The 11,964-nt window shown below is 38.2% G+C and overlaps 1 protein-coding gene across 1 annotated transcript; it reads right to left on the bottom strand.

The window, feature by feature from the left end:
* Window positions 1-392: 392 nt before the first annotated feature.
* On the bottom strand, window positions 393-11,180 carry LOC104525725 (centrosomal protein CEP57L1). Its single transcript, XM_029085187.1, is given in 11 exon segments — window positions 393-617; window positions 2,730-2,874; window positions 4,511-4,740; window positions 4,840-4,917; window positions 5,657-5,755; window positions 7,502-7,579; window positions 7,877-7,917; window positions 7,920-7,992; window positions 8,409-8,530; window positions 9,127-9,306; window positions 11,039-11,180. Coding segments are annotated over 11 exon segments (1,413 nt in total).
* Window positions 11,181-11,964: the final 784 nt, after the last annotated feature.

Genomic DNA, 11,964 nt, shown 5'->3' on the forward strand with positions numbered 1-11,964 from the left:
GGAAAAACACTATTTATCTGAACAGAAGCCCCAGCTCAAGTCACTCTGGAAAAGCAAGCTCTAAGTATCTCCTTGGCAGCGGAGGGAACAGGACATCAAAGATGGCATATGATTTTAAGTGTAAAAAAGGTATAAAATTTTATTTGACAAGTTAACAAATAAGCATTTCATTAATCCATTAAAACATTTTATTACAAGTCAGTGTAGTTCAATTACATCTACCCTCCATTACAGTTAATTCTGAGGTGAAGAAACTGACCTACTAGTGAGCAGGTAGTTTAGAATGTTTATCTATGCTATAACTATTTTATTTTTAAAAGGTATTTTGTGAAATTAAAAATTTACTAGCTGTCAGACAACTTCAAAAACTTCTAATACAGTAAACTTCAGAACTATTGTTCCCACATGATATCATCTTTTTTCAGTGTTGACTGAAGTTTCCGCACATTTTTTAGCAGCTGAAGAGAGCTTCTGCTTTTTTGCCCAGGACAAGATTTAGACATACTTTCCCTTACAGCAACTGTTATCTCCTTTGCTTCCTTTTGGTCACCACACTTTAGTCTGACATGAGCTTCCCCTTGCTTCAATTTCTGAGTTTTTCTCTTTAATTTCTGCACCTAGGAAGAAAGATTACTAATTAGAACGTTACATACTCGGAAGATCCACAGCTGTAGAGCTTACTGAACTTCTACAAAACTTCAAACTAAAGATGTCTAAGAAACATAAAAAAAATATCTTGCACACAGTTGTCTTGCTGTAACAGAAAGCACTTCAGAAAACTGACCTCGCCCACACAGAAAGCATTACATAACACTGACCTCACCCACACTCAATAGGTTGTTGAACCCCATCACTCCCTCAAGTAAAATGCTCGCTTGAAAGAGACAGAATATCATCTGTTACTGATTTATATTTACAACCTTCTTTTTCCATTTCAGATTGTACTACCTAACAAAAAAAAAACCCTAAAAAAAAGCCAACAAGCTTATAAAATATACACTGTGTATTATCAGTTACTGTATCTAAGCAGTTTACTTTGAAGCCTCATAACAAAACTGGAAAGCAGAATAAATAGGGTTGATTGCTAAAGAATGTATTTTTAAGTGTTAAATAGTAAGTCTTGACTTGCACTTGGCATGAAAAGGTCACTCACAAAGATAAAATTAGGCTGGAAGCATTCCATATGCCAATTTAGGCTTTAAGTCCATTTCTAAAAATAATTAACTTTAATTGCATTCTGAAACATATTATTAACTGTGAGACAGAGAAATGACTACATTTTTAGTGTGACAGGTTCTAAAAGCAGAAATATGCATCAAAAATATTAAGATTGGTCTGTACAAAATACAAATAGAAACGTCTGTCAGAAAAGCCAAGGGTTACAGGAGTGGCTGTATTGATAACCAGGGCATGATGGACAGTAATCAGACAAGCACGAAGAATGTGCTATTTACATCATGACCCTAAGGCGTGTGCTCTGATATGGTTGTACCAGAGCACAGATGACTTGCTAGCAGATCTGCACCCTGATAACAGGCAAGGATGACAACAAGGTTGCACCACATTGTACTGCTATTCCCCTCCTCATCGCCCCAAATTGAAAGCAGACTGTAGCCATAAAGACATGCAAAGGAAGAAACAAAGGTGCAGTTGTCCATTGTCTAAGGTTCCTGGAGGATGAAGTTAGCAAGATTCTGAGGCAAGGAATAACACTCTAACTGTTGGCTCCTCAAGAATATAAGAGATTCATCAAAAAAAAAAACAGTTGACATTGCCAAGAGACGCAGTGAGGACTCAACAATCACTGTCCTTTGTCCATATTGCTAACATGCAACTCTGACAATTCTACTTTGACATGAACACCTTTGCGCTTGCAATTATGCAGACAATAAAAGGTTTGAGTAAGTAAAACCTATCAAAGAATGAACGTGAATAAAATTGGTCCAATTTAAATTAACTGTCACCTCCCCCCTTCATAAGGTCTCACACCGAGTTTTACGTTGTTTCCTGTATAAGCAAAGTTCTTAAGTGAGTCTATTTATCCGGAAACTTAAGGTGGAAGAACAGAAAACTATCAGACAGAACCACGGATTGCAATTTTTTCTCATATGTTCCAAACAAAGTTGCTACAAAAGGGGTAAGCTGTTCATCCACCGAAGCGTGATTTTCTATGGACATAGCTATTACCTATGGCTCTAAAACAAACACTGATAGAATGCGTACGGGTTAGGGGTTAAACAGAACTGAAAGGTTTGTCTGGCTATGATTGTGGAGAAGCTGTGGTCAACAGACTATTTGGTTAATAAAAAGCTTCAATATTTCAGTAATATAAAAGACATTTAATCCAGTCTGTACGGGAATTACAGCTTCTATTTTCTCATTCCCTAGAGGGACAGGACACAAAGGAATTAAATCTCAACAGTTTGTCCTAATGCAGTGAGCAGAAGTGACAGACTGAGCAACCCAGCTCTGTATTGCAAAACTGCCATAGGGCAGGAAGTTTTCCCACTAGTGTACATTCCTCGCTGCCAGCTGTAAGCACTTCTTCTTGATCAAAAGAAGGAATTGGAGATACAAGAACACTGAGCTAGCAGCCTAATTATAATCAGACTGGAACATCCTGGCTTAAGCATTCCAGTGACATTCTAGTTAATGACAACAGGAGGCAGAATTGTGGCAGCCTTTCAACTAGTGTGTTACTGCCTAGAGAGTTTATATTTTATTCTTACAGTAGCCTGATGCTTTTTCAGCTTGGATATTTGTTCTCCTTTAATCTCCATTTGTTTTACAAGGCAATCCAGCTCCCATTCTAGGTCTTCACGAACTCTGGAGTCTTGAGTCTCCTGAATCTGCTTCAGAAGTTCTTGATGCTCACTATTAAAGACAAGAATGGCACACTAAGTATTCATCATATAGTCTCTGGAATTTCTTCCAATACTTTCAGTGTATTGCAGGAGTTGCCAAACCATTTTGTCCAGAGTACAGCAATATAGCATTATTTACCCTCTCACACAGTACACATTAATGCAGAATATATTCACACTAGAAAAGTTTTTCTAGTGGGTCTGATTTTCTCGTTCCGAATTTGTAGCCGATGTGCATCTTATTCGTCCCTCTTGCCGCAGTCATAACAACTGCATGTGTAATAGTGTGCAAAATGAGAATTTGGAAAGTGAACAGCAGTTAGGCAGTATGGTATTTTCATTTCCTGCCCAATTTAGTGCAGACTTTGAAAGCTTAAAGTTTTGTTTAAACAAGTACCTTTAAGTTATAGTTTTTCTGACAGATTACTCAAATTAAAATATTCTACTCAAAAAGATTTGCAGCGAAGTGTGCTGGTTAATTTAATTAACCAGCTTAATTAAAAGAAATTGTGTAGATCTACTTGATACCTAGATATCTGAACTAATCAAAAACAGAGAGCCTCTCTTAGATAAATAATCTCTTTACAAAGGTCACGGCTTCTTTTCTGACTTCCAAGTAACTGCTGCTCCTTGACACTTTAACTGAAGCAACTGGTTGTTGCTGTAGAAAAAAAAAAAGGCAGCTTATCCTTGAATTGCCATGAGTAAGCCAAATGTTGTTTTTTAAAGAAGAGATTGGTTGCCAGGTTCAATTTTACCACATCGAGGATTTCAAATCAGTGTCAACATCCTAACTGGTTTAACCAACACATCCTCCTCTGTTCAAACCACAGCTCATCATGTTGTCATGTCTACTATGACCAGCTATGTAGCTCTGGCCCACAATTCTACAAGCTTGCATTGATGGGAACATGACAAGTTGTGATCCACATTTATTTGCGTGGCTAGAAAGACACATACACTCCCATCTAATGCGTTTGCTTCTTCCACACCCTGCACATTTTCTGGCAGGAGACTGTCCCTCTTTCACAACCCACTTACAGGACTGGCAAGTTCTCCTGCTGTCAACAAGGAAAGGGTATGAACACCAGACTGTCTCAGCACAAAGAACCACCAGGTATGCACATACAGAGAGAACACAGAAAGAGCAAGTACAAAGGTATAGGCTAGATGTTGCGACAGGACTGTTCCTGCCACAGCTGTACTAACCTATTCTACCACCCAGACCGACTGCATGCTGCAGGCCTACTCAACATTAACATCACCTTTGCAGTCTTCTCCAGAAGAACATCCTTGTTCTACTCTGTAATCTCAGAATACGTCTAAAATTTCTAAAAAGCACACAACTGAGAGATTTTTCAGTTCCTGCAGCTGTTACTTCAGTAGCAGCTTGGTTAAGTACAGAATGTGGAAGCAGAAAAACCCAGCCAAAGAGTATGTTGTTTGCTCACAAGATCAGTTAAACACCAGGATAGAAAGAATTTTTTGAATGAGAAAAATCCTACCAGTTAGGCCTGGTATGGCCATTCTGTTAACAAGTAGTCCTACACTTAAAACAGGCTAGGCTCAACTATTAACACACATGTAGCTTCACAAGGCTACCACTGAAGTCACTTTTACTCACAACATGAGGGATGAGTACTCACAAGCTCATTTGGCCCAGCTCATCTTGTATGGACAACAGAAGGTCTGAAAGATTTCTGGTGCCAGTAGGTGATGTGGAACAAGAGGATACAGATTTTGAACGCGCACTGCGTCCTGAAATCCCAGATGTAGCTCCTCCTTGGCTTCGTGATAAGGTATGTGGGTTGCGATGCTTCATCATATGCAAAACGCTTTGTACGTTTGCACTGACAGAATGGCTGGAACTGACAGACTTAAAGCAGAATTATTACAGAAGTTATTAACAATTACAGTAAAGAGACTTATTCAAACCTTAGATGCCAATTTAGCTAGAACATTTGGTTTCACTCACCTTCCCAGCCACAAAAGGTAGTTCACCAGCCTTTACATTTAATTGCCTAAGGTGTGTTTTCTTCACTGGAGGATTTCTCTGACATAAGACAGACAGAAAAAGTAAGACAAGAAATTCCAGTCTGCTGACCCAACAGCCCAATCTTAAACTTTTTTTCAATAAGTAAAATTCAAATAAACAAGCAGTGAATGCATCACCTCAGTATCCCTCTGGTTTAAAAAAAAATAAAATCCCTCCTGTATGTGGAAGGACTAGGACTTCCCAGCAGCCAAGTAAATTTTATTCCTGATGCACTTAGCAGATAGTTTGACAATCAGTTGACATTAAAGAAACTGAGCATTGCTTACTTAAGTTTGCAAAACCACAGTTGCAAAATTTTGACTGACCTGTAACACGTGTTGCAAAATGAATTCTCTTGGTTTCAGCAATCCCCCCAAAACACACCATCTTAAGATGCCTAGTTAAAATTGTTTTGGAAACTAATTTTGCCAGATACACTGAAGGGCAGCTAAGACAGGACATGGGGGAAGGTAGTAAGACTGTAACTCAGGTTACTGTCATGCTAGTAGGGGAAAGTTTTCCAGTGAGGTACTACCAGCCCTAGCATCATTTTAATTAAATGTTAAATTAAGTTTGAAAAAAAAGAGAAAAAAAAAAAAAAAGTGAAGCATTCAGCACTGTTCATCACTTTGGAAATGGAGTAAAGTGCAGCAGACAAATCAAGTGCCTCTTACATCAAAATTTTTCACAAATTCCAATCTCTGTGCAAGTCAAATGCCTATCAGCAACAGTATGCTAATAAAAACTTTCACGTTACCTTCCTAGTTTTTTTCTTCTTCCCATTTTCCTTTTTAGGTTCATTTTGAGATGTTACTGAAGACATCAAAATTCTGCTTATCTCAAATCCTGTTTGAAACTGTGGGAATAAGCAAAAAAGAAAGCAATCATTTAATGTAACATTAGAAGTATGAAATCACATGGTTTAATTAATTTCCTGTTTCATGCATGGATGAGAACCAATTAAGGGCACTATTAACTGTCCTGCTTGGAAGGTATAAGCTAGACTTAAAAACTGAACAGATTACTGGGATGGCAGGGTGTCAGGCAGATCTTGCAGCTCTGTCTTAGAAGTCCTCGTTTTCATATTCAGCTGCAGCAGCTGTATTTTTCCACTGTGACAACCAGCGGCTGAGATAAGCCAATCCTGCCACATGCTGGGGATCTGATCACAAAATCCAGTATGAACATTTGGATCTTATGATCTGGGGGCTGAAAGAACTGAGCCCGTCTGTGTAGCACTGAGGTCAAACCTGCCAGACAATCCTCAGACTGCTGTGTAGTTCAAAGTTGATATCAAGGCCCATGATAAACAGAATAGCCATTCCCAATTAAACACAGGAAAAAGGCTTTGTTTTGGCATGCCTAACAGTTCCAGCTAAACAATGCTGGAGGTCCATCACAAAACTGAGATTATTCTGGCTTTTCTGTCATCAAAAAGAAGCAAACCACTCCACATCCTGTGTTTCCCAACCCAGACCCAACAGACTCAAATCCATCCTGCAGTGAACTAAGATAGTACTAATACTAGTACTTCTAGTAATACTAATACTAAGTCCTTACTTGAGCAAATGTTTATACTACTGATAAAGTCAGACTATCTACTCTGGGAAAGTAATTCTTACTACATTTCTCAGAAGGTAAAACCTCCATACTAGGCCTTCTGCTCTGCAGCAGCAAAGCAGTTTAAGCAAGAAACTCAAAAACCTGCAAGTTTTCAACTGTGTCATTCTGCTGGTTTCTGGAGGTGGTCAGACACCCAGGCTACAATCTGCAAGTTATTTCAAGCTTCCTGGACTGATGAAAGCCCATCATCCTTGTATGAGGTATAAAAACTGACAGCAGGGATGAATTAATTTAAGCTGTCAGCTTCGCTTATGGCTATGTTCTTTCAATACTATTCTTCAGCTCTGCATCCCCCCACCCTGCCCCAAGGGAACGCCACCACAAATGCTCTCTTTTAAATGGCTGTTACTTCTCAGTGAAGTGATGTTTGGAATACTACTACTTCTTCGCCCCTTTAACAAAAGGTTTATTTGATTTTGCTTTTTTTTGGCAAATATTCCTCTCTCAGATGGATGGGGGCCCAACAAACTGATTATGGGTTCACAGAATAATGAATTATTCAAGCTCTCACTTACTGAACAATGCACCAGTATTGCTGATTAAAGACTTTTCTAAGTACGGTCCAATAAATTAGATTTCAGCAGATCTTAACAAAAAGAGGAAAACAAACAGAAGAGCCAACCTCAGGTATAAAGTTTCTTACATGACCACTTTCTAGTTACTGTGAGTTAAGGTTATCTGATCTAGTTGTAAATTTTCTAGAAATGAATTTTCTACCCAGAGCACTTACAGCAGCTTTGAGGCTGATGAACTGTATCATTAATATAAAACCAAGTAGAATCTTCCTTGATTGAGGTATGCAACACATCTGGCAAACTTTCTACTATGTAGTTTATAATTGATCTAGGTAGTATTCCAGGAGTTCTCCCTGGGTAATAAACTTGAGGAGTTTAAATGTAACAATAAAGGTTATTTTGAACAGAAATAATAGCTTTCTTCAGTCATACAAATAAGATAAAATAAAACCTCTTCAGTCTACCTGAGCAGTTTTGTCTTGTATCAGCTTACGCTGAAGCTCTTCTTTACAAAGCTTTTCTTGTAACTGTTTGATCTTGTACTGCATTTGAAGGCAAGAATGATTAGTCACACTTTAGTTTGCCATGCTGAATCAGAAGTCTGAAGTAGCTTGCAACTTTAGTCTGGGATAAAACAGGACTGTAGGAATTTTTAAAGCCCAGTCATAGGCTTTAAAAAACAGTCATGCAAATGAAGCCAAGGTGGCATTCAGTCAGGTATGTGTTATGATCTTAGCTTTAACAGAGGAAACTTTTGCAAAACTTAGTGCTATTAACAGTATGCCATACAAATGATATCAAATGAATGACTTTCAGACTGTCATTCCATGCATGCTTACTTCTGCAGTTCTCTGGGTAGCAGTAAGTTTAAGACAAAAAATTCTAGCATTTCAAGCTTTTCAAGTTTTGCATGCAGTTCCAACTGGTTCTGATCTTCCTCCTTCTGAAACTGGGCCTGGAAAAAAGTAAGCGAGAAGGGAGTTGGCAGCTGACTGAAATTGCTTCAGACAGCAAAAAACCAAACACGCTGCAGTGAAGGTGTTTAACTAGTTTAAATTTCATATTTTTTAATTTGCAAAGTGATGAAAAATACCAGGCGGACAAAGAAGACTTAAGTTTCCAGCAGCCTTTTTGTCTACCAAATGTGCAAGTATTAGCATGGTTTTGCTCATTAGGCGTTCCACCTAGGGAGTCTTTTCATACAATTCACTGAACGGTTGTCATCAGCCAGTCAGACAGTAAATTGCTTCCGTTTGCTACCACCCTGAGCAGAGCTGAGGAAAAATGATGGCCATAAAAAAGTTCAGATCTTACACATTTCTATACTTTTTAACTGTATCACTACTTCGTTAGTATGCTAGAAGGCTTCACCTGTTGTTTTAAAACCATTTTCTTTTCCAGTTCCGCACTGGAAACCATTTTCCTCATGTAATCCAGCTGTTTCTCCAGCAGAGAGCAGCGGGATTGTGCTGCATTTAACTGCACACTTACATCTACAGAGAGAAACAAAGACATTCAGTACAGCAATGGGAGCTACACATTTAGCCAGTCTGTCAACTTATTGAGGAATTCTCTGTCTTCAAAACATGTAAGAGAAGTTTTGTTAGTCTGAACAAGCCATATGGTTAAGATATATTTTCTCTATAAGACATGAGAATCAAACTGCTTTTCCAGAGCTAGTCCCTAATTTGAATTCCAAAAGCGTGAGCATTGCAGTTACTTTGATTTTTATCAGCAGATATCGAACCAGAATCCAGTTTCTTCCCTTCTCCTCATTTTTCTCAAGTTAGCAGGGTTATACAAGTAAGCAGCTGCTAGCTTATTGTAGGAGTTAAAACATACCACCTGAAATCTGCTTATTCTTTAAAATAGCTTTATGGCTTATGCAATACTTGGATAATATACGCAAAAAAAAAGATCTCAACTTGATCCACAATAATCAAGCTCCTGCCCCTCCCCAATTTTGAAGCAAAAAAGAAAGGGAGGGGGGTTATGCATTAATTAGCAGTTTGTCAAAACAAACAAACACTCCCTGTATTATGCAGTCTTGGAGTCGCTGTGGCTACACCTGATCACTCAAGAGAAATACCTTTCCTCTGTTGCATCAGTTCCTGATGCACTGTGTCCTTTTTGTGGGATTCATGGTCTAAGGCCTTCTTATACCGAGCAGCTTCTATGGAGAGGCTGCACAGATTATCTTCAGCCTGTGACTTCTCCAGCTCTAGACGGCGGATCTTTTCTTGAAGCATTTTTAGGGCTGTCATCACGGCTAGCAAACAATGCAACAGTTACACCTGAAGTAACAGTTCTAATTATTTTTTATTATTATTATCTTTTACAAAACACTTAAAAGAGCAGAATACTACCTAAATTTTCTCCTAGGATCACTCCTAAAATGAATTATATTCCCTGGCAGTAGACTAACACATGCAGAAAATACCTGGCAGAAAATGGACATGCTTACTGCATAACTGAGGTATAAGGCACAGGACCTATGAGCAAAACTATTTTCACTCCAAATGGTAACAAGCACAAAGAAATCATGGCAAATTGAGTATAACAAACCCTGGGACTTACATTTACACAGAAGCAGGGAACACTGGTATTCAGCTTAGGTTACAAGTTTTGGTATAATGCAACCAGTGTGGACAGATTAAAAAAAAAACCAAACCAAAAACAAACAACTAAAAAAACGCCCAAAAAACAGACTCGGCACAGGAGGGAAATCAGATACAAAGGGACATTTTAGTAAAGGACACGCTTTAAAAGCTTTATTGTTTCAAAAGGTAATGATTCAATGTCTAGTTTCTTGTATTTGATGATTCTTTAAACCATAGAAACAAGTCTGCAAGATTTTGCTTTTAGCCTCAAATCAGTATGTGTCAAAACTACACAGAAAAAAAAAAATTGCAATTTCAACTACAAGGAGAAGTCTACTAGCTCTCCAAGAACCATACACACCTGTGGAAGTTTAAGACATGTACTGCAACAAGTCAAGCTTCTTTTCTGACGTTTTATAAGCTTTGACACTTTCCCTATACCAATTCTCTCAGTAAAGGAATACCCAGCAAATATTGCTAGCTCCACAATAACTCCTATCAGCTTATCATAGTCCCATTAGAATAAAACTAAAAAAATAAAAATCCCCACTAAAAAACTCCAACAAAACAAAAAACCCTGAAGATACCACAGAGTAGAAAGATGTAGTGGGACTTCTTCCATCATTAAACTGAACATTTTAATTCAAAAAGCCCAAATTCTGCATGACTCTTCTCTACAGAAGTGACAGATTCCTCAAATGAAAGAACAATGATCACACACATACACATACATAAGCTATGTCTGTGCAATATTGCAAAGTTGTCCATGACAGCAAATCCAAGTATGGTATCCTTGTGATTTACTGAGCTCTCCAGAAATGCTAAGCTACTGAGTGAGCATTTGTCCTGTGAGCTCCAGAGAGTAATCACCAATTAAGGTATGGGACAGTTACAGTGGACCCATATTTCACACAGAATAACTTTTATGCTGCCAGCTTTCCTGAGGATCTGTGTTATTCAAAAGTTCTCCCAAGGAATCATACCACATAAAAAACTTCATAAGTGATTTTAAGCGAGAGGGACCCGAATAGCACTACACAAGGCCAATTTCAAGTCAATGTACCATAGTAACGACCTTTTTTTGCTGTATTTAAAGTCATTAACTGCTTCTCTGAGTTTGAAGCATTCTCCTTTGCTTTTAGAGGAAGTCTGACAATTTTAAGTTAAACAATTTTCAAAGCCAAAGTTTGTAAGGATGTTAGAAGACTTGTAGCAGTTTCCATTCCAGACGTATGACTTCAAGGAGACTACTCCCTCAGGACACATATACATCCTGTCTCAGTGTCAGTCTGATAATCGCAGCAAGTCATTGAACTAAGCAAAACAGAACAGGGAGTTTGCTCAAGAGATTTCACATGGAACAATTAAAAAGACCACTTTAAGGACACATTTTGGCTTTACCTTGGTTATTGGGGATAGAAGCCCTGTCACCACCAACAGCTGCCAACTTCTTTGATTCTATATAAGCAAAGGCTGCAGGAAGCATCTTATCTGGTGGCTGAAGAAAGCTTCCTATGAAACTGTTCTTTGATTCAAAATCCATAGCCTGTAAAAAGAGAGCTGTTTAATGCCATTAGCTCTTTAATGGACTGTATAACTTTTCAAAGTATGTCACTGGGCTGTCCCTGACTCTGTTTATATCAAACCAGATCATGCACACTAAAATAATAATTAAAAAACCCCCACACACCCCCAGATGAATCCTGTATTCTAATGCAATTCCAAAACAATGCCTTTCATAACACTAAACATAGCTCTCCTCAACCACTCAAAATTTTCTAAGAGTTTTCTTGGTGCTTTTTAATGACTTCTGCTGATTTTTGTCCTTTTGAAAGTCAAGGATTAACAACATTTTCTATTATCTATTTTATAGACTTCAGTGTCTGCCTCTCTGTGCTCCCTGCAGAGCAAGCATTCCAAGTTTTACAGCCTGTTTTCATTTGCAGCCTCCTTAGTGCTTTAACGTCTATCTTTTTACATATGGCTTTACTATATAATAAAGACATAGTTCTCCACACTTAGTGTCAAGATAACATAAGGATATTTAACATGCATTCTCCCCGTTATTAAGCATATGTATTAAATCCTCTTGATCTCCACTCCCTTTCTGCCCCACCCTTTCACATTCTTTATTTTATCAGAAGCACATGTGAAGACAGTTTACACCCCGTCTAACACTGATTTTCCTAGATACTCAAGACATGGACAGTGAAACTTGCAGAAAGTGTTTTAGTCTAATACAACCTCTAGGAAGTCAAAGCAGATTTTAAATAATAACCCCACAGTTACTAGCAAAGTAGTACCAAGCACTTCACTTGATACAGTGC

This window comes from Antrostomus carolinensis, unplaced genomic scaffold (assembly GCF_000700745.2).
Source record: "Antrostomus carolinensis isolate BGI_N321 unplaced genomic scaffold, ASM70074v2 scaffold11670, whole genome shotgun sequence".
Lineage (NCBI taxonomy): Eukaryota > Metazoa > Chordata > Aves > Caprimulgiformes > Caprimulgidae > Antrostomus > Antrostomus carolinensis.